This window comes from Gnatocerus cornutus, chromosome 5 (assembly GCF_029298725.1).
Source record: "Gnatocerus cornutus isolate USDA-ARS CGAHR chromosome 5, icGnaCorn1.1, whole genome shotgun sequence".
In the NCBI taxonomy this organism is placed as follows: domain Eukaryota; kingdom Metazoa; phylum Arthropoda; class Insecta; order Coleoptera; family Tenebrionidae; genus Gnatocerus; species Gnatocerus cornutus.
The window spans coordinates 7,753,866-7,774,009 of NC_142237.1; the positions used below are offsets into that span (position 1 = coordinate 7,753,866).

Sequence of the window (20,144 nt, forward strand, 5' to 3'; positions counted from 1 at the left end):
TATTTTTTTTAAATAACCCGCCGAACTGCAGATTCAAAATGGCATCTACTCCCGTTATCCAAGAACAGTGGAATTTGTAACAAATATAAGTCTAGTGGAAACCGTAAATAGTTGACAGTTCAGCAGAAGTGTAAACAAACGTTTTGCTAATCATGATAAATTTGTTCTAAAATCGCCTTCTTTCCATTCATTCAACTAACACCATCATGGCTGCAGTCCTAAAGAAACGCGCTCTAGCCGAATATACCCAAACAATCCAAGTAAGCACTTAATCTCTAAAAAAGTGAGGTTATATCTCTTTTTTCCCAGGAAACTTTCGCTTCCCAGCCCGTAAAAAAGCTTCGCCTGGTCAAAAAACCACCCACAGGCACTGGAAATTCCTCTCTTGCTCTCATCAGTTGCCTTGAAAGCTCTAAATCGAGCAGTGATGCCCTTAGAACTCTCCTTCGTGTCTCTGACACTTTTGAACTAGAACAGAACGACATTCCTGAAGCTGTAAAGAAACTAAGTGATCATTTCAAAAACGAGCCGGAATCGGCGGTCAGAGTGAAGATTTTATCACTTTTGTCAGATATTGGTCATCTACCTAATGCTGATGTGGTTTCAATTATTGATGAGACCATATTGTTGCTTAAAAATGATCATTCTCATAAAGTAATAGCGCAGGGAATGAACACAATTTTAAAACTTGGAAAGTTAGTTTCTGATAATGCGGTAGCACTACATCAGAAGTTGGTGGACATTGCAAAAGGGTATTTAAAAGATATCAGTCATGCTGTTAAATGTAGATGCTTGGAGATTATCGGCGTTCATACGCCTGTTTGTACAGGGGCAGAAGCCGAGAAAATTATGGTTTTAGTAAGTTCTTATTTCAATAACGATGATGCAAGAGTCAGAAGTCAGGCTTTTTCCACCATCATAACTTTGCATGAAAGAAACTTCAAGATCAACCCTGACATTTACGTGGATGTTTGCGAGGCTTTAAAGGACGACTATGAAATTGTTCGCCAAGTCGTTCTAAAACTCGTGTGTTTACTAGGAAACACTTATCCTGAAAAGTAATTGCGCCGCAAAATTACAAGAAATTTTATTACTTTTGGTATTTTACAGCGAAGTCGTTGTCCCCGGCAGTGAGCACGAAATTCGTTTAATAGACGACGCGTTTGGAAAAGTCTGCAATGCAATGTCCGATTTATCCATACATGTCAGAACCCTAGCAGGGAAGCTGTTAGGCACCATGAAACTTGTCAGTGCAAAATTTCTCAATCAGACCCTGGACAAAAAACTCATGTCTAATATGAGACGAAAGGTACGTCTCTGATTTTTTTACTGCCATAGTTTCATTGGTTTGTTTCAGAGAACTGCCCACGAGCTAGCCTGGGAAAATGTAACAAGTGGAGAATGGGCTAGTGGAAAAAAATGGGCCGACGACGCCCCCAGAGAAGTTCTAGACGCTGACAGTATCAATCTTATGAGTAGTGGAGCCTGTGGGGCTTTCGTGCACGGTCTAGAAGACGAGTTTTTAGGTAACTTCATCGTAGTAAAAACCAAAACTGACCTTTTTTTCAGAGGTTCGCTCAGCTGCCGTTGAATCCCTCTGCGAATTATCCCTTCAAAACTCGCAATTCGCGAACATGTCTCTCGACTTCTTGGTTGATATGTTCAACGATGAAATCGAAGACGTCCGCTTGAAAGCCATAGACAGTCTACGACGGATTTCTGAGCACATTATCCTACGCGATGACCAACTAGAAACAATTCTGGGGGCCTTGGAGGACTTTTCACAAGATGTCAGAGAAGGTCTTCACAGAATGTTGGCTTCCTGTCGGATGTCGACAACAGCGGGCTTAAAAATGTGCGTGGAGAAGCTTTTGGACAACTTGAAGAAGTATCCGCATGACAAGAGGTCCACGTATAGGTGTTTGCAGAGAATTGGGGCCCAACATCCGGAGCTGGTTCTGCCTTTGGTGCCGCAGTTACTGAATATACATCCGTTTTTCGATACTGCCGAACCGGATGTGGAGAATCCTCAATGTATCCTTGCCGAAAATAGTCTTTCATTGTTCTACGTCGATATTTTCTTGACCGCTCTGTAGATATTTGTGTTTTAATTTTGGTTCTCAACGCGGCGAAGTGGTCACCGACGATTATCCCTCTTTTGGAACCTCATACCCTTCGTCACTACGCTTACATAAGCGACACAATGCCGAGCTTAGTCCCTGTTTTGAGCCTTCCAGATTCCAGCTGCAACACCATTTCGCGACCTCAAACCGTTCCAGAAAGTCTGGACTTCTTGAACAACGTCATTTCTAATTTAGACATGACAGAGAACACTCTAAGGTGAGTTTTTTAGTGGAGCCTCGAAGTTCCTAAGATTGGTATTTCCAGAGTCCAAACGACTCTTCTTCAGACCGCCAAAGAGCATTTGAACCGCTTAAGCGAAATCGACCCCGCGGTGGCCGGAACTGCGCAATTCACCGCTCTTTATATCGGTGCCCAACTCATCATGTCCCAAATTCTGGAGAAGGGTCTCTGGGTGAATCCCTCCACGCTCGCGACCCAGCAAGCTAACAATCTTAAAACCAACATCAACAACCTTCTTGAGTATTGTCTCAAGCTGCAGTTCTTCTTCGTAGGTCTGAGTCCTCTAGAAGAGTGCGCTGTGAAAATGTTCCGCCTTCGAGCGCTCGCCCTTAATCTTGTTTACATCGTTAAAGGGAGCAACGCCTCCGCGTTAGCTCCATGCCACCACTTTTTAACAGTAGTCGAAGACATGCAGCGCGATTTATCCGTCGCGGGTCTTGAACCCGACGCTTTTACATTGGCTGTTTTTCGGGAATTGTCAGTTCTCGAAGAACCCAAACCGGGAACCGTTGCCCGATTGCTTATCCCAATTCTATCCGAATCCAAACTGGCGAAAATCCCACGACCGAACACTCAAATCCGGATGAGCTCAGCCGAGATTGTAGAACCCAGCGGTTCGACCGACACTTCTTTAAAGTTCACAGCGGGTTTAGTAATGGCGGTTAGATTCGAAGCGGAATTGCGACACCTCAACGATCCTAATAGAATCAGATTGAAAGTGAAATACCCCGATCAGAAGACCCAAGTTATTCTTCCGAGACCCGCGCATTTGAAGCCGTTGTATTTGGAAGGCGGTGATGAAGGTGGGTGTTCTTTTAGTTGGTTTTTGTTCATTTTGAGTGTTTTAGAAGCGCAAGCCGGACACAATTTGAGGTTGTTAACATCAGTTTTGGTATCGCATCAAGTGTGGTCAGAGGCTTGTAACGTGGAGATTAATGTTGCACTGGCGATTCCCGAAGCTGATGTTGGGAAAAGAAAGACGAGTGTTACTTTGACACCAACGTTGATTGATCTGTGCAAACCAGTGAAGGTTAGTGTCGCCCCGAAACCGATAAAAAGGACGTTGTAAAATAAGTGCAAATAAAGAAAGTTTTAAGGTTTTTTCATGATTATACTGTTATCTAAATCAAGATTAATAAAAGCTATATAGAAACACGATTTTTTATTTAAATTAGGACATTTATAATGGTGTAACGAATTGGTTAACTAGAGAGGAAATTTATTTGAGCTCCCGATTTAAGTTTACTGGGAATTCAAAATTCTGCAATTCTGGTCCAAATCCAACGAGTCATCAAATACGGGCCTGTTTTTTAGTGTTTTTCATAAGATGTGTATACTTCTTAAATCCATGAAAAACTACGATTTTGAAAGTATCTAACTAAATTACTTACTTGAAGTGCAAAACAAGGTGGCAAATACAGTTATTGAAGGTACTTTAAAAAGTCATTATTGTATGAATGAAATAAAAAGACTTTTTAAACGTATACTTTACAATATTTTATCTACGATTGTTCTCCATTTTAAATCGACAAAGGTTAATTAGGAACTACAGTAGACTCTCGTTAATTTGAACCTCGATAATTTGAAGTTTTTTCCCGGTTCCCTCGATTTCTCTCAATAAATAGAAAAATTTTAATGTATTTTGGTCCCCTCGTTAATTTGAAGTAAAATCGAGAACTTTTTCCCGCCAACACGCCCAAACTCTCGTTCATTTGAAGCCCTTCACGTATAAAAAAGAAAAAACAAAAAACTTTTGAACCAGCCATTCTTAAAAATTCCATTGCAGCTTTAAAATCAGATTTTACATTTTTTGACGTAAGTCTTTTAATTAACAGTTCTTGGAAGGTTTGTCGTAACATAAATATAACTATAGTCGGAATTTTATAATTTTGGTTTAACCCCGCCCACATGAAGAAATGACGATTTGAATTTGTCGAGTGAAGAAATGGCTAGTCTCCTTTACTCAACATAATCAAAAATTTGACGGCTCAAGTGTCACACATGTCAAGAAGATGTGCGGTTTTGCCAGAATTCAATTAATCGTGAAAGTTTCGTCGATTTTGATGGTGTTTCATCTTCTAATGTGTGGACATTTTTACACCGACTTTTAGCAAATATCGACGAACTATCAAAATTTTGCAGAGTGAATCAGACTTCCAGCTAAAATTCAATTGGCCCAAAAGGTAGGCGGAGTTAAACCAAAGTTACAAAATTCTGACTATAGAGAAATTAATAGCTTACAAAATATTACAATAGTTGTATGATATTTCGTCAAAGTGGAGTTAGTGGATTTTCCGCTCTCGTCTCTGATTGGTTTGTTTATTCCGACAATTGTCTGTTTGCCTTTAAATTCTCGTTTATTAGAATTTTTTCTTGTCTTTCTCTGGATTATTTGAATCACACTATATTTTGAACTCGCGGTAATTTGAACTGTTTGCCAGGTCCCTTGCATTTTAAATTATCGGGAGTCTACTGTACCATCAAACGTCAATTTTACAGCTGATTAATCGTATCTAAGCAAAAACTGTGCAAAAGGCAGAGTTCACTAAACGACTACTTTTGAACCTAAATCTGTGCAAAAACACTTACTTTTTCACAATCGCAGCAAATGACCGATTAAAACTTCTCCCTGTTTCGTTGGCTCGTTCAAAAAATGTTGTCATGAACGACGAATCGCATACTGGCCTGCCAAAGAACCTTGAAATCCAAAATTCCCCAAGTCAGTGAAATGACAGTAATGACAGTCAGCCATCACGTCACTTGTCAAAATACTAAGTTTTTGGAAATTTCGAAAAAATTGCAAGTGTACCATCAGAAAAACTCTTCCCGATATCTAGACTTTGTCTGATTACGTGTCCACAGTGATACTCATGATAAGGAATCGTAAATAAGTGCGCTCCAGTACTCGTAACCTTACTTCCAATAATGTACAACTTCGCAATTTAATAACAGTTCAAAATGTCGAATCGTAAACCCAATAGTGCTACTTCCAGACTAAAACAAGATTATTTAAGATTAAAACGAGATCCTGTACCATACATTACTGCGGAGCCGCTGCCATCGAATATTTTGGAATGGTAAGTGCACTGAGTTGGAGTTTCAGTATTGTTGTTATTATTATGTAATTGACAGGCATTATGTTGTGTGTGGACCTGAAAACAGTCCATATGAAGGGGGATTTTACCACGGGAAGCTGGTTTTTCCAAGAGAGTTCCCTTTTAAGCCTCCATCTATCTACATGATAACACCCAATGGACGGTTTAGAACCAACAAAAAACTGTGTTTGAGTATATCTGATTTTCATCCAGATACATGGAACCCTGCGTGGAGCGTCTCCACCATCCTCACGGGACTCCTCAGTTTTATGGTAAATCAAATTCAAATCTCAACTTCTTAAATAAAAGAGTTTTTACAGTTGGAAAAGAGCCCCACGCTTGGTAGCATAGAGACTTCCGAGTACGATAAGCGGCAGTTTGCATACCATTCTCTAGAATTCAATCTCAAGGACAAGGAATTTTGTGATTTGTTTCCAGACACTGTTTCAAAAATTCAGGTTGATTTTTTATTAACTCTCTTGGTTTTGATTTCCATTTGATTTTCCAGGAGGTGTTAACACAACGGAGCAATGCGAATAACAACGTGCCCGACACCCAGAAGCCCTCCCGGTCAGTAACAGAGCCCAGCAGTTTTCAATCATGTATTACTAATTTGATAGTATTTATTGGTGTTGCTGCATTCGCGATTACGGTCAAATACGTGGTAATAACAACGGCGTCTGAAACTAATTAGGGCCTCCAAGTTATCCAAGTCTCATCTTATCTTTTCTATTTTCTTGGTTTTAGTTTTTCGAGTTCGGGAGATCGACGCAGGATTCTCTTTGATGTTTATAGAAAATTTAAGAGAATTTTTTATAGAGCACGACAGGTTTAGATTTTAGATGCAGGTAACTTGTTACGGGAAACTTCTTTCACGAGTTTTTCCTTGCAATTGAGTTAAATCTCTCAATGTAAATAACCCATGTAATATATTGCAACTTTAGTATTACTGTTGTTATTAATATTTGTATCATAATGATTATAATATTAAACATATTTTTTCTCATTTTCCAAAATTCGTTTTCGTGATTCCTTATCAGAAATGTGTTCAAAACATGTTTATTTCCGGACAAATCTTATTAATCTCGGACTCTTGAATTTAAGTGTGGTGATTAATTTGTTACTTTGTATTTTGTGTTTACTGCATTTGTGAGAATAACGTTATGACTAGTTTAATCAGACGAAAAATGATAACGGATTCGATTAAGAAAGAACACAATTACCTTTTCTGAAGTACTAATTACAAGAAAATTTCAGTGATTTGATTTGAAACATCAACTTTCAACTATTACTGAAAATAATGACTTTAAAATCAATTTCTAAGTCGTTAAAGCTCATTATCACATATTTGCATTAAAATAATTTAAATGTGACTTACAGGATTCTTTAGAAATTTAGAATTCGATCAGCTTAGGACGTTGCCGACCACATACAATTTGAAGTGCCCAAATAATCCTGGAAAAAAAAACGCAGATTAGGGAAACTGTTTTAGTGAACGCGAACAAGAGAAGCCACACATTTCTTGCATTTCACTACAAAAACACGCAACTTTGTGCCATTTTGGCCACAGGAAAACCGCGAAAATACTTCACTAATATCAGACAGTCATCCTCGGACGAATGTCAGTAATTAACTAAAGAATTTGTTGGCAGTTATGTAAATTCTCATAGCAAGGTGTAAAAAAACTATTTACATGTTGCATATACCTCATTTGCAGATGTTATCTAAGAAACAGAAAAAAAGGAAATTATGGAATTGCGAACGATCAGATTGTGCTAAAGTAAAAAATAAAAATGGAGGCAATAAAAAGACAAAAACAATTTCTTCTTATTACCACTTACTGAAAACAACTCTTTCCTTACTTTAAGTGTTTTAAATATTCTAGTTTGGAAACATTGAAAGATGGAAGGACCACTTTCATATGAAATCTTCTGCAAATAGATAATACGACAAATAAAGAAAATGTTAGTTATATTTCCTAACGCTTCTGGATAACGAAATATTGTATTAAAAACGAATTGTTAAAATACGATGAGTTCTTTTAAGTTTTACAAACGAGTTTTTTTATGGTATTTTTTCTAATTTGCATATGTATTAAGTTTTTTTTTTAATTTTACATTGTTATAGTAACACGAAGCTATTAACGCATCCTATGTAGAAATGCATTTAAAACGAAGGTGGAAATAGCTTCGTTACAACAGCAAATTAGAAAAAATATATTTTCGAGTAAGTCAAAGGACAACATAACATAAGAAACTAGACTAGTCAGTCCAAACCACAACAGAATAAAGATCAATTGTGATAAAGAAGATACATAAGACTGAGAACAAAGAGTAAAGGCCAAGAATAGTAATTAGTACGATGAAGACTGCAGTAGAAAACAGGAGATTATGGAAAAAACGAAAATTTATGTCATATAAAACCGAGGAATACGAAAAACCCATAATTCGCTTTTCTTGACATACGAATTTAATTTCACAGTTCGGAAGTACACAACATGACATCTCTGTCGTTTTTATAGAATATGATTAAGTTTGCAAAATTCATTTTTTTTTTCTTAAAAATGGTAAAAAGGATGTAGGGCTCATGTGGGATTCGAACCCACGACCTCCGCTTATAAGTTCAAGAGTGCGGTGCTCTAACCATCTGAGCTAACGAGCCGTTATTTACTATTATTTGTTGTAATGGCATATTTTAATCACAATTGTAATAAATTACTCCTGTTTATTATACTAAATTTTTTATTATGAATGATAGTAAATGTTTTATTTGATATTTTCTCTATTACATCAAACATCAAAGAGACATGCGTCTAGCTCGGCTAAATGAAACATGTCCTGTGAATCATCGATTTTTTTTGCTTCGTCATTTTATTATTTTTGCGCATAAAAGCATAAAGTGATACAAAAAAGTGAATTATAAAAGCATTATGCAATGAATAAGAGCACACGAAAATGGACCATGTTGTATACCTACATTTGCCCATCATAGTAGAGTAATTTTTGCTGTTAAAACTCTTTTTTTAGAGGAAATTTATGTTGATATTAATGAGTTCCAAATTTCTGTGTGTTTTTTGCAGAAATTGTGGAACATTCTGCATAAAAAAGCTTAGAATAAGAATAACTTTGGACATGCAATTCAAATTGCCTATCAGCATATCTGTCGGTTTTTATAGAATATATGATTGAGTTTTTCATTAATAGCCAGAGCAGAATCAGAAGTTCGCAAAATTGAATTTTTTTTTTCTCAAAAATGGTAAAATGAGTGTTGGGCTCATGTGGGATTCGAACCCACGACCTCCGCTCATAAGTTCAAGAGTGCGGTGCTCTAACCACCTGAGCTAACGAGCCGTTGTTTACAATTATTTGTTGTAATGCTATATTACTTGCAATCACAATTGTAATAAATTACAGTTTGTGCGTTTTAGGAGTCGCGAAAGATTGAGTTGCGAGCGGTGACCGAAGCACAATTCGTCCTTTTCGGCTGCGTCAATTCTTGCCATCTTTAAACGTACGGGCATTTATTTACTAACATTTTAATAGGTATAAATTATAGAAATCAATGTTTTCTTCGAAATTTTGTCTATTAGATCAAACACTGACATGTGCGCCAATTCGGTAAATGTCCTGTCCTATGAATCATCGATTTTTTTGCTACGTCATTTTATTATCTTTACGCATAAAAATATAAAGCAATACAAAAAGTGATTTCTCAAAACATTTTGCATTGAATAAGAACACACGACAATGGGACCATGTTTGTATACCTACATTTGCCTATCATAGTAGAGTAATTTGTGCTATTAAATCTCTTAACTTTTTTTAGGGGAAATTTTTGTTGATATTAATAAGATCTAAATTCTAAAGAAGTTTTTTTGCAATAATTCTGGAACATTCTGTATAAAAAAGTTTAGAATATAAGAACAACTTTGGACATGTATTGTAGTGCATATGTGTCTGTTTGTATAGAATATATGATTGAGTTTTTCTTTAATAGATAGAGCAGAATGAGAAATTCCCAAAATTGTTTTTTTTTTTTGTTAAAAGTGGTAAAATGGGTGTCGGGCTCATGTGGGATTCGAACCCACGACCTTCGCTTATAAGCTTAAATTAATAAACGGTGCTCTAACCACCTGAGCTAACGAGCCATTGTTTACCGTTGTGTGTTTTAGTCATATTAGAATCATATTTGCAATGATTTACTTCTGTTTATTAATATTTTTTCCTATCTCGAGAATAACTGATTTTTGTCGTGAATAATTTGCGTTCTTACACTCTTATACAGCGATTTTTATCTGTTTATTTTTCCTTCTTTTTTGTTACAATTATCGTATAATAAATAATAATAAATATAATAAATATCAATTATTATAAATTATAGAAATCAATGTTCTATTCTATATTTTGATCGTTACATCAAACATAAAAAAAAATTCTTTATTTGTAAAATCAAATATACAAAACATGCGTGCCACTTTATTAAAATGAAATATGTTCTATGAATCATCACTTTTTTTGTTTCGTTATTTTATTATTATTTGTCAAAAAACATGAAGTAATTTAGACCTAAACAACGGAGAAGAATACACTACAATGGACCATGTATACCTACCTACCTATTGTAGTAGTAATTTGTGCTATTAAAACTTTTTTTTTTACTGTTTAAATCTTTGATTTAAATCATTGATTTCTCATTGGTCCTAAAATGAGTTAAATTTATCGCTGTTTTAAAACTGCCCCATATATTAGTCATAAAATAAGTCTACAATATCCAAAGTCTCCATGTTCATAGTTTCTCTCATTGTCATTGTAGCAAACACCAGAATCAAGAAGTCACATACGGCAAATATAAAGAAGATATAATGCCCCATATAAATCTATAAAAATAAATTATTGATGTCGGAGTTTCTTTGTTGGTGCTTACAAAAAGTCTACTGAAAGACATGATTATAGTCAAATTAACAGTCCAGTTGAGAGCGAGACCAATTGTCATTGCCATAGCTCTTGCATTTTGATTGTTAAGCTCTGCTGCGTAAAACCACGGTATAACTCCAACTCCAACGGCATACGTTAGTACATAAAAATACATTGAGACTACAGCGACATGTACAATACTATGGGGAACTTTTCCAACACCCTAAAAATTAATTTTAGGATCATATCAATGAAAACGTGAAAATTACAGCTAATAGAATTGTGCAGGTAAAACATAATAGACAAACGAGCATTCCAGTTAAACTTCCCATGAGCAAGAGCTTCCTTCCAACTTTATCCATTAGAATCATTCCAATGATAGCTCCAACCACGTTAGTAATAGTAAGACCAATCGCCAAATTTATTGAACGATCAAGTTCATATTGTAAGTACAGAAAAATGTAAGTAGAGAAGAATAACACCTAGAAACTGTGTTATCTTTATTTGTAAACTACTGTACTTACTGCGTCAATTCCACACAATTGTTGTCCGAGGAATATCACTGTAGAAATGATAAGAGGTGATCGCAACTCTTGTTTTGACAACATGCGTTCCAAATTCACTGGCCCCTGGTCTTCTAACATCTCAATTTCTTCTTTAAGATCCTCTAATTCGTCTATAATATCGTCATCTCGCAACCAAAGTAGAGCATCTTCCGTTCCGTCTTCGTCTTTTTTAACAATACCTAGGTACTTGGGGCTTTCTGGACAAAACAACAACATAACTACCTTAAACCGAGAATATTTTTAACACGAATTGGGCTGTTAGATCGTACTTGGCAAACTGTTGGGATCAGACAGAAGAGGAACATATACGGCCACTTGCCTTTAACTCCTAGTATTTCTTTAAGACCGAAAACGTGAGCATATGACAATGACGCAGCTACCACAACGTAGTAAAAACTGCCCACCATACCCCGGATGCAGTATGGAGATATTTCCACCAAATACATCAGAGTGATGCCGCTTCCTAAAGATGCAGATACGCCGATGGTAAACCGGCCAATCATCAGCAGTTCGTATGAATCGAAGACATATGCCATTGAGTGTAAGAGCACAGCGATAATCGCTATAAGGTTATTTACTATTAGAGACATTTTTCTTCCTAGCAGATCCGAAAAAACGCAAATAAGGAGACTTCCGACAATTCCTCCCAGAGAGAAAGAAGCAAAAACAAAACCCTGTGCAATATATAATTTGGACCAACTACTCTCAGTCCGTTCAAGATGTATATTCATCATCCATTCTTGAATCACCTATAACAAACATAGAAGCTTAAACAATAAAATACGTATTGATTACATTAATCAGAAGATTAAGTAACCCTGCGTGGAAACCGTGATGGAATGCTGAACCCCCAGCGATGGCTACGACGGCAAACATAAATTTCAAGTTCATGGTGGGAAAAAAGTGTCATGTTCGTGTTGACATATTTCTAATTCTTGACACTAGAGAAATTAGGCACAAGTGACGACCTCGCGATCAATAGAAATGTTTCTTAGTTCATTAGAACGAAGACATTGAGACTCTTCCTTGGATTCGTTTGTAAATTCCGCGGCATTTTGCTACTTTGTAAAAATGTTTGTTGTTACCCAAAATTATCGTTCCAGCTGTGATTGTTTGAAATATATTTATTTGTCACTTTTTTTTCAAATGATTTCACATGGCTGAGATAGAAAAGTTCAATAGGAAACTCGTCTTCAGCATTATTGCCTCTGCTATAGGCTCTGGCTTTCAACATGGCTATCATACAGGAGTCATAAATGTCCCCCAAGTGGTAAATACAAATTTCAGTATTTTCTTCTCAGTCCATTTTTCAGATTTTGAAAGGATGGCTATTTGATGCTTACTATATAAGAACAGGAACGTTTATGGATGCTCCTACCTTAAACCTCATATGGGGAGTGACTACATCTATCTTGAATGTCGGGGGGATCGTAGGAGGACTCCTTAACGGAATAATCGCAAAGAAATTTGGCCCAAGGACTGGTCTTCTCTTAAACAACATTTTAGTTGTGATTGCGACAGTTTTGATGGGATTGGCAAAAACAATAAAATCTTTCGAGTCGATGATAATCGGCCGATTTATTATTGGTATAAACTGTGGGCTGAATGCTGGGTTGTGCCCCATGTACTTGTCCGAAATTTCTCCTGTAAGTCTTCGAGGCTCTATATCCAGTGTCTATCAGCTTGTGATAACAATTTCAATTTTAATCGCCCAAATCGTTGGACTGCAGTATGTTCTTGGCGGCGAGGACACTTGGCCTTTATTGTTCGTTCTGCCGATATTCTTTAGCATATTTCAAGTAAGTAGCACCCCATTGGAGATCCATCCTTTAGAAAACCTACTAGGTTGTCACTTTATGGTTTTGTCCTGAGTCTCCAAGACATCTGATTAGTATAAACAAAGAAGAAGAAGCTCAAAAATCTTTAAAGTATCTTCGAATGTCTGATAACATTAGCGAGGACTTAAATCTTATCAAATCGGAAGATGCCAATGTGAAGAGTCTCCCCAAAGTGACTTTAAAAGACATGTTTGCAACCCGTCAATTAAAAATTCCTCTCATGATCGCTCTGGTTATAATGTTGGCGCAACAATTCAGTGGAATCAACGCCGTAAGTTTCAGATTATTTAATTCAAGTTTACCGTCGTCTTTCAGGTCATCTTTTACTCAACTGACACTTTTTACAAAGCTGGGCTAACTGGTGACAGCCCGAAATTCGCCACAATCGGAATCGGCGTTGTGAACGTCTTAATGACGATCGTATCGGTGTACCTTGTTGAAGTTGCTGGAAGAAAAACTCTTCTTCTTATTGGTTTTGGTGGAATGGCTGTTGTTACTACAATTTTGAGCATCGCTTTAAAATTCGCCGTAAAATACAAGTGTTTATCAATTTTTTTTAGAATTAGTTTTCTAGGACAAAAATGAAGCAATTCCATGGACTTGCATCGTCCTCGTATTCATCTACATCATTCTTTTTGCCGCTGGAGCAGGATCAATTCCTTGGTTTTTAGTAACTGAGATTTTTAACCAGGCGGCAAGACCAACGGCGGTTTCTTTAGCCGTACCGACTAATTATATTGCAAATTTTATAGTCACTTTATTGTTTCCGTCTATTGAGGTAAAGAAAACCAAGTGTTGTGGGGAAATTCTAAAAAATACGTTTTTTGCAGGCCGAAACTGGTCCGTTTGTGTTTTTGATCTTTGCGGTTTTGGATGTGGTATTCTTCCTATTTATTTTGAAATTCATTCCTGAAACCAAAAACAGAGAAGTCGATGATATTATCAGCCAATGGGCCTAGACTTTCTGGGGCAATATTTCAATTTTATTACAACTTGAAAATTTATGAAGAAATATACATCAGTCTAATGAGTTATTTTATTTTTGCATTTATCCAAAAGTTATACTTAAAATTATCGTTCTAGCTGTATTGTTTGAGATCAATTGAGATATTTGTCACTTTTTTAAATAAAATATTACTCCACATCTTTGTTATGGCTGAATCGGAAAAGTTAAATCGTAAACTTCTCTTTGCTGCAATTGCTGCTTCTGCAGGCGCTGGTTTTGTACCTGGGTACCACACATCGGTCTTGAATATTCCTGGACAGGTGAAAACGCAATCCGCAGCGTGTTTCTTCATTATGTATTTCAGATTATTAGAAATTGGTTAAATGAAACCCATAAAACTAGAAGCGGATCATATATGGATCTCCCCACTCAAAACTCTATTTGTGGTCTGATATCATCTATGGTGAATGCCGGCGCGATCTTAGGAGGACTCTTGGTCGGAGTACACATCAGGAAATTTGGTCCAAGAAAGTGTCTTCTCTTAAACAACATTTTGGTTTTGATCTCAGCAATTTTGATTAGCATAGCAAAACCTGCCAAAGCGATAGAAACATTCATAATAGGTCGATTTGTGGTTGGTATAAACATTGGATTGAATTGTGGCGCGTGCTCCACGTACTTATCGGAAATTGCTCCTGTTCGTCTAAGGGGAGCAGTTTCCAGCTCGTATCAACTTGCAGTCTCGAATGCAATTTTACTGGCCCAAATCGTTGGTTTGCCTGTTATTCTGGGCACTTATAGACGGTGGCCTTATTTGTTTATATTGCCGATATTCATTGGGGCATTTCAGGTTGGTTTTCCGGGTATTAAGAAAGTCCTTTTGAGAAAAGCTTGTAGGTTGCGACTTTAAGTCTATGTCCTGAGTCTCCACGATTTCTCATTAGCATCGAAAAAGAAGAAGAAGCCAAAAAGGCTCTACAATTTCTAAGAATGTCTGACGACGTTACGGAGGACTTCAATCTTATTAAATCCGAAGACGCTAACGTGAGAAGTCTCCCAAAAGTGTCTTTAAAAGACGTGTGCAAAACCCGTCAGATGAAAATTCCTTTATTGATCGCTCTGGCCGTACATGTGGCACAACAATCCAGTGGAATCACCGCCGTAAGTTTGAATTTATTTCATTCCAGTTTACCTTTGGCATTGTCTTTCAGATTACGTTATACTCCACTCATACTTTTCTTACAATTGGATATTCTGGAAATGCCTCAAAGTATTTTACAACAATAATCGGTGTTATAATGATTATAATGACAATCGTATCATTGTTTCTTGTTGAAATGGCTGGAAGAAAAACTCTTCTTTTGACAGGTTTTGGTGGAATGGCCGTCATTCTTATAATGTTTAGCATATCGATGCCGTTCGCTGTAAAATACAATTTTTTGTATCAATTTTCTTTACAGTTGTTTTTGTAGGGCCCGCACAATGAACCACTTGCATGGCTTTGTTTCGCCCTCTTATTCCTCTCTGTTATTTTCTATGCTATAGGACCAGGACCCATTCCTTGGTTTTTCGTCACTGAAATTTTTAACCAGTCGGCAAGACCGCGAGCTGTTGCTTTGTCAGTAGCCGTTAACGGTTTAGCAAACGTTGTAGTTACTTTTATCTACCCATCGCTTGAGGTAAATGCAGAGAATAATTAAAAAAAAATAAATAAAAAAGTATTTATTTCTTGCCATTATTTTTGCAGTCAGGAATTGGCTCGTATACATTTTTAATCTTCGGACTCTTGGATTTGATCTACTTTTTGGTTTTTGGAAATTTCTACCAGAAACAAAAAATAGAACCATAGATGATATTATCAGTCAATGGGCATAAACAACCTGCTATATTATAGTTGTTTTAATGTAAGAAGTTGTCAATAAATTTTAATAAAGAAAACAGTTTTGTTCTTTGTCGAGATTTGTACACTATTTTGTTCACCACACAAACCGCGCAAACGTACCAATTATGAGAAAAGCTCAATTCCCAAAAGGACACTCAGAACAGGCAAACAAAACAATAATTTATAGCGACAACAGTTTATATTTTTAACACTTCAATTATCTCCACTGGTGACATCTGATTGACTTCGCTCATTTTGATAGTGTAGCAAAAGAAGAACAAGTCTAAGATGACAAAAATCAAAAAGACATAGTTGCCGATAGCGTCCTAAAACAATCTCAGTTTTTGTAATCTCACTTTATTACACAACTTACCTTCACTTCCAAAAAAGCTCCACTTATTATAAGATTGAAAAACCAATTGAAAGCAACAGTTATTGCTACGGTAAATTCTCTGATCGAATAATTGAAATATTCTGCTGTGATGAACCATGGAATGGGACCTGCACCTATGGCGTGACTTATAAAGAAAAATCCGGAGGCGGCGACAACTAAATATTTGAGATAACTGGAACTGTCTTGGTTTTTCTATAACAGATTGTTAAGATATGTCGGAGGAGGAGTGCGATCGTAACTATCAAAATGTTAGCAAAAATAACTGTTGCTATTCCCATTGCCAGAAAACTACTCCTTAGGAGAATGCGGCGCCCCAACACATCCACAAGAAATGCAGCAAGAATAGTTGTTATTATTTGAATTATGCTTAGTAGAATCATCACAATAGCTATATCTTCTTCTAAGTTCACTGCTATGTACGTGGAGAAGCATATCAACTGGAATTCTGTATTGGTAACAAGTCTTTTACATTACATACTTACGATATTGATACCACACACTTGTTGACCAATGTTCATTAATATACATTTGACTAAACAACGTCTTAAAGGCTGATTGACGAAAACTCTCTTCATGGAAGTCATCCGTAATTGTTTCACTAGACTGTCTTCTTCAATTAAGTTGCTTAGATCTTCTGAATTCCCTCTCAACCAAATTAACGCATTTATTGTTTTCTTCTCGTCGTCTTTGCTCATCAGAAGATATTTCGGGGATTCAGGACAGTAGGATAAACTGATGACCTTAAAGAAGTAAGATTAACAAACCTTCGTCTTAAAAGATTATCACTTGGAAGGCTGCAGGAATAATCGGCAGAACAAACAGAACAATCCAAGTTTCTTCGTTACCAAAAGCCAATCCAAATAGTTGTGATAACAAAACAGAAAAACAAATCATCACTTGGTAGAGGCAGCCAACGGCTCCGCGCACTTCACTTGGAGCAACTTCCGTCAGGAAAATTTGACACATTCCTGAGTTAAATCCTGCGTTAACTCCGGCAGTAAAACGTGCGCATATAAAAAGTGCAAGTGAGTTTCCGAATTTGGAAGAACAAAACAAGATGACTGTTAATAGCACTAAGACGTTGTTCCAGATCAGACACGTTTTGCGGCCTTGTCTTAGTGACAGGTACCAAATAAAAGGCGCTCCCACCATACCGCCGAGAGGAAATATGGACACAACTGCTGACCACGTTGTTGTTGATGTTTCGCCTTCAGTTTTCTTGATCCAGTCCTGAAACATCTACAAACAGGATTATGAGCATCAAAAGAAGAAATCCTGACTTTGGCGGGTAAACTGAGGACGCTGGTGTGGTATCCGTGCTGGAAACCAGAACCAAAGGCGATTGCGGTTATGGCAAAGAAGAACTTCGATGTTATATTCTGTGGCATTTTTAGTAGATATTATTAGAAAAATCAAAAACCATTATCGGTCTAGCTCTGGTTTTTTGAGATATCTATTTGTCACTTTGTGGGTAAAACATTTTTGTTATGGCAAAATCGGAAAAGTTTAATTCCAAACTTATTTTTACAACAATCGCTGCTTCTGTAGGCGCCGGCTTTGTATCTGGCTACCACACAGCTGTCACTAATGTCCCTGAATTGGTAACTAGACATTTCGGAAAAGGTTTCTTGCCATTACATATTTTAGATTATAAAAGACTGGCTAAATAAAACCTACGAAGTAAGAACAGGAACTTATATGGACCAGGATACCCAAGACGCCCTTTGGGGCGTAATAGCAGCTATGATAAATGTAGGAGGGATTTTCGGAGGGCTACTTGTCGGAATACACACAAGGAGATTTGGCCCAAGAACTGCTCTTCTCTTGACCAACATTCTAGTTTTGACTGCAGCAATTTTGTTGGGAATATCAAAGCCTGTCAAATCGATGGAAACTTTGATAACAGGCCGATTCGTTGTTGGCCTAAACATTGGACTAAATGTTGGATTGTGCTCCATGTACTTATCTGAAGTTGCTCCGGTTCGCTTAAGAGGAGCAGTTTCTAGTTCGTATCAGCTTGCACTCACGTGTGCACTTTTACTTTCTCAAATTATTGGATTACCCTGTATTCTGGGCACTGAAAGACTGTGGCCTTATTTGTTTGTAGTGCCGGTATTCATCGGGGCATTTCAGGTGAGTTTTACCGACATTAAAAAAGTTGTTTTAAGAAAATCCTTCAGGTTGCTACTTTAAGTTTCTGTCCTGAGTCACCAAGATATCTCATTAGCATTGGAAAAGAAGAAGAAGCCAAAAAGGCTCTACAATATCTACGAATGTGTGACGACGTTACGGAGGACATGGATCTTATAAAATCCGAAGACGATAACGTAAAAAATCTCCCAGAAGTGTCTTTAACACAGGTGTGCCATACCCGTCAATTGAAAATTCCTCTATTGATCTCAGTGGTCGTACATGTGGCACAACAATCTTGTGGAATCAATGCAGTAAGGTGGAGTTTATTTCATTTCAATTTTCCTTTTACGTTGGATTTTAGATTCTTTTCTTTTCCACTTCCACTTTTATTGAATCTGGATTTTCTACAACCACCTCAAAATACTTCACAACTGTAATCGGCATTATAATGATTATAATGACAATAATATCATTGTTTCTTGTTGAAAAGGCTGGAAGAAAAACTCTTCTTTTGAAAGGTTTTGGTGGAATGGCAGTTATTCTTATAACTTTTAGCATATCGTTGAAATTTGCTGTAAAATATATGCATTTTTGAATTTTTTTCACAGTTATTTTGTAGGGGAAAAATAATGAACCACTTGCATGGCTTTGTCTCATTCTTATATACCTCTTTGTCATTTTTTATGCCATTGGACCAGGACCCATTACTTGGTTTTTAGTCAGTGAGATTTTTAACCAGGCTGCAAGACCAACAGCTGTTGCCGTGACCGTAGCGGTTAACTGCTTGACAAACGTTATAGTCACCTTCATATTCCCATGGTGCGAGGTAAATACAGAACAAAGTGCGAAAATGGAAATAGCTATTTTTGTTATAAGTACCTAAAACACAATTTTTGCGGTCTAGTCCGCAAAATTTTTAATTCGTGTTACAAACAATATTTTTTAGTTAAAGCTCCCAAAAACATAATTAAACCAAACAAAATTAATTTTGGATTTCAGTTCCTATACCTCCATAGTTACCATCAGATTGTTTAAAATAAACACAAAAAATGACGTTTCTTTGCATAAAATTCAAAATCCTGAAAAAAAATACCGAAAAAGTGAAAAAATTGTGTTAGATTTACTCATAAATGTACCTATTACGATAAATAAAGTTGTTTAATTGAACCACTATGCTTTATTAGTTCATGGCAACTTTTAATTTAAAGTCCGTAAAATAGCTATTTTTGGAAACGTACCTATACTAATTTTTTTTCTACAAACGCTCTATAAAGTTGACATTTCGACTGTTATTTTATTGTGCGTAAAAAGAATCACACGAGTGCGTGAAAAGAATTGAAGTTGTAAGTAAGCAATTGTTTTAATGCATATTTGCGTCAATTTCTTTAATTCCAACCTTTAAATCTACGTAAAAACTAAATAAAATCAAAAAAAGTTTAGTGATTGAATCAGCAACAATGTCAATTGAAGTGCCAATTTTAAAATGATTGTTATTTGAAGGATTTATTGTTAAATTTTGTATTTTGTTGCGACTGTATAAAAATCTTGCTTTCTACTCGAGCGAAATTGACATTTGCAACTTGTTGCAAAAATAGCTATTTCTTAACTGACTGTGGTATCAGGGCTGTTTCCGCATCGTAAATTTTGTAAAAAAAAATTAATTATGAAAAACTCACTTAATAAAACTTATAGGCACAGTGCTGGAAACCTGGACTATTGTTTTAGTACGTGTTTTATAAAATTCATTTTTTAATAAACCATTGTCCACAATTCTTTTTTACAGTCAAAAATTGGTTCGTATATTTTTCTCATCTTCGGCCTCTTGGATGTGGTCTACTTCATCTTTATTTGGAAATTCGTGCCAGAAACGAAAAACAGACCTGTAGATGATATTATTAGCCACTGGGCCTAAACCTTAGTTTTGTAATTGAGCTAGCAATCTACATCAAATTAATAATAAAGAAAACAGTTATTTGTGTACGAAAAGTTTTGTGTTGCCGAGGTACCAATAAA

At 36.4% G+C, this 20,144-nt stretch overlaps 7 protein-coding genes and 2 non-coding genes across 9 annotated transcripts; 5 read left to right on the forward strand and 4 right to left on the reverse strand.

Annotated features, from left to right (window-relative positions):
• Positions 1–89: 89 nt before the first annotated feature.
• On the forward strand, positions 90–3,517 carry IntS4 (integrator complex subunit 4). The gene is made up of 8 exons (XM_088037074.1): positions 90–260; positions 310–1,058; positions 1,111–1,309; positions 1,358–1,526; positions 1,570–2,034; positions 2,097–2,340; positions 2,389–3,167; positions 3,213–3,517. The coding sequence occupies exons 1-8, from the start codon at positions 207–209 to the stop codon at positions 3,431–3,433; spliced, it is 2,880 nt and encodes a 959-aa protein (XP_087893200.1). The 5' UTR covers positions 90–206; the 3' UTR covers positions 3,434–3,517.
• Positions 3,518–5,072: 1,555 nt separating this feature from the next.
• LOC148174048 (ubiquitin-conjugating enzyme E2 J2-like) lies at positions 5,073–6,475 on the forward strand. Its single transcript, XM_088036951.1, has 4 exons — positions 5,073–5,441; positions 5,497–5,731; positions 5,780–5,917; positions 5,968–6,475. Exons 1-4 carry the CDS (start codon positions 5,323–5,325, stop codon positions 6,151–6,153), a joined length of 678 nt encoding a protein of 225 aa, XP_087893077.1. The 5' UTR covers positions 5,073–5,322; the 3' UTR covers positions 6,154–6,475.
• A 1,564-nt stretch (positions 6,476–8,039) lies between these two features.
• TRNAK-CUU (transfer RNA lysine (anticodon CUU)) lies at positions 8,040–8,120 on the reverse strand. Its single transcript is given in 2 exon segments — positions 8,040–8,075; positions 8,083–8,120. It is a non-coding gene; the product is annotated as a tRNA-Lys (tRNA).
• A 608-nt stretch (positions 8,121–8,728) lies between these two features.
• TRNAK-CUU (transfer RNA lysine (anticodon CUU)) lies at positions 8,729–8,809 on the reverse strand. The gene is given in 2 exon segments: positions 8,729–8,766; positions 8,772–8,809. It is a non-coding gene; the product is annotated as a tRNA-Lys (tRNA).
• A 1,394-nt stretch (positions 8,810–10,203) lies between these two features.
• Positions 10,204–11,829, reverse strand: LOC148174051 (solute carrier family 2, facilitated glucose transporter member 3-like). Its single transcript, XM_088036779.1, has 6 exons — positions 11,734–11,829; positions 11,208–11,687; positions 10,897–11,160; positions 10,642–10,854; positions 10,383–10,595; positions 10,204–10,335 (listed from the first exon to the last, which is right to left on the reverse strand). Exons 1-6 carry the CDS (start codon positions 11,827–11,829, stop codon positions 10,204–10,206), a joined length of 1,398 nt encoding a protein of 465 aa, XP_087892905.1.
• Positions 11,830–12,094: 265 nt separating this feature from the next.
• Positions 12,095–13,737, forward strand: LOC148174052 (solute carrier family 2, facilitated glucose transporter member 3-like). Its single transcript, XM_088037262.1, has 6 exons — positions 12,095–12,208; positions 12,252–12,737; positions 12,784–13,047; positions 13,092–13,304; positions 13,351–13,554; positions 13,607–13,737. Exons 1-6 carry the CDS (start codon positions 12,095–12,097, stop codon positions 13,733–13,735), a joined length of 1,410 nt encoding a protein of 469 aa, XP_087893388.1. The 3' UTR covers positions 13,736–13,737.
• Positions 13,738–13,779: 42 nt separating this feature from the next.
• On the forward strand, positions 13,780–15,571 carry LOC148174053 (solute carrier family 2, facilitated glucose transporter member 3-like). The gene is made up of 7 exons (XM_088036780.1): positions 13,780–13,797; positions 13,860–14,042; positions 14,087–14,572; positions 14,620–14,883; positions 14,934–15,146; positions 15,195–15,401; positions 15,470–15,571. The coding sequence occupies exons 1-7, from the start codon at positions 13,780–13,782 to the stop codon at positions 15,569–15,571; spliced, it is 1,473 nt and encodes a 490-aa protein (XP_087892906.1).
• Positions 15,572–15,801: 230 nt separating this feature from the next.
• Positions 15,802–17,386, reverse strand: LOC148174054 (solute carrier family 2, facilitated glucose transporter member 1-like). The gene is made up of 6 exons (XM_088036782.1): positions 17,279–17,386; positions 16,785–17,237; positions 16,481–16,738; positions 16,198–16,435; positions 15,978–16,153; positions 15,802–15,930 (listed from the first exon to the last, which is right to left on the reverse strand). Exons 1-6 carry the CDS (start codon positions 17,384–17,386, stop codon positions 15,802–15,804), a joined length of 1,362 nt encoding a protein of 453 aa, XP_087892908.1.
• A 99-nt stretch (positions 17,387–17,485) lies between these two features.
• LOC148174055 (solute carrier family 2, facilitated glucose transporter member 3-like) lies at positions 17,486–19,166 on the forward strand. The gene is made up of 6 exons (XM_088036783.1): positions 17,486–17,599; positions 17,646–18,131; positions 18,179–18,442; positions 18,493–18,705; positions 18,751–19,006; positions 19,078–19,166. Exons 1-6 carry the CDS (start codon positions 17,486–17,488, stop codon positions 19,164–19,166), a joined length of 1,422 nt encoding a protein of 473 aa, XP_087892909.1.
• The last annotated feature ends 978 nt before the right edge of the window (positions 19,167–20,144 follow it).

Excerpts from the sequence above, each read along its gene's own strand:
- IntS4 (XM_088037074.1), top strand. The coding sequence starts at position 207 with ATGGCTGCAGTCCTAAAGAAACGCGCTCTAGCCGAATATACCCAAACA. Across the intron at positions 1,059-1,110 it reads GGAAACACTTATCCTGAAAA|CGAAGTCGTTGTCCCCGGCA; the intron begins GTAATTGCGCCG and ends GGTATTTTACAG. Across the intron at positions 3,168-3,212 it reads TTTGGAAGGCGGTGATGAAG|AAGCGCAAGCCGGACACAAT; the intron begins GTGGGTGTTCTT and ends TGAGTGTTTTAG.
- LOC148174048 (XM_088036951.1), top strand. The coding sequence starts at position 5,323 with ATGTCGAATCGTAAACCCAATAGTGCTACTTCCAGACTAAAACAAGAT. Across the intron at positions 5,442-5,496 it reads CCATCGAATATTTTGGAATG|GCATTATGTTGTGTGTGGAC; the intron begins GTAAGTGCACTG and ends TGTAATTGACAG. Across the intron at positions 5,732-5,779 it reads CGGGACTCCTCAGTTTTATG|TTGGAAAAGAGCCCCACGCT; the intron begins GTAAATCAAATT and ends GAGTTTTTACAG.
- LOC148174051 (XM_088036779.1), bottom strand. The coding sequence starts at position 11,829 with ATGAACTTGAAATTTATGTTTGCCGTCGTAGCCATCGCTGGGGGTTCA. Across the intron at positions 11,688-11,733 it reads TACTTAATCTTCTGATTAAT|GTGATTCAAGAATGGATGAT; the intron begins GTAATCAATACG and ends TGTTTGTTATAG. Across the intron at positions 10,596-10,641 it reads CCTGCACAATTCTATTAGCT|GGTGTTGGAAAAGTTCCCCA; the intron begins GTAATTTTCACG and ends ATTAATTTTTAG.
- LOC148174052 (XM_088037262.1), top strand. The coding sequence starts at position 12,095 with ATGGCTGAGATAGAAAAGTTCAATAGGAAACTCGTCTTCAGCATTATT. Across the intron at positions 13,048-13,091 it reads AATTCAGTGGAATCAACGCC|GTCATCTTTTACTCAACTGA; the intron begins GTAAGTTTCAGA and ends GTCGTCTTTCAG. Across the intron at positions 13,555-13,606 it reads TATTGTTTCCGTCTATTGAG|GCCGAAACTGGTCCGTTTGT; the intron begins GTAAAGAAAACC and ends CGTTTTTTGCAG.
- LOC148174053 (XM_088036780.1), top strand. Across the intron at positions 14,573-14,619 it reads TATTCATTGGGGCATTTCAG|GTTGCGACTTTAAGTCTATG; the intron begins GTTGGTTTTCCG and ends AAAAGCTTGTAG. Across the intron at positions 14,884-14,933 it reads AATCCAGTGGAATCACCGCC|ATTACGTTATACTCCACTCA; the intron begins GTAAGTTTGAAT and ends ATTGTCTTTCAG.
- LOC148174054 (XM_088036782.1), bottom strand. The coding sequence starts at position 17,386 with ATGCCACAGAATATAACATCGAAGTTCTTCTTTGCCATAACCGCAATC. Across the intron at positions 16,739-16,784 it reads TTATTCCTGCAGCCTTCCAA|GTCATCAGTTTATCCTACTG; the intron begins GTGATAATCTTT and ends TACTTCTTTAAG. Across the intron at positions 16,154-16,197 it reads CCGACATATCTTAACAATCT|TTGTCGCCGCCTCCGGATTT; the intron begins GTTATAGAAAAA and ends TCAAATATTTAG.
- LOC148174055 (XM_088036783.1), top strand. The coding sequence starts at position 17,486 with ATGGCAAAATCGGAAAAGTTTAATTCCAAACTTATTTTTACAACAATC. Across the intron at positions 18,443-18,492 it reads AATCTTGTGGAATCAATGCA|ATTCTTTTCTTTTCCACTTC; the intron begins GTAAGGTGGAGT and ends GTTGGATTTTAG. Across the intron at positions 19,007-19,077 it reads AATAGCTATTTTTGTTATAA|TTAAAGCTCCCAAAAACATA; the intron begins GTACCTAAAACA and ends AATATTTTTTAG.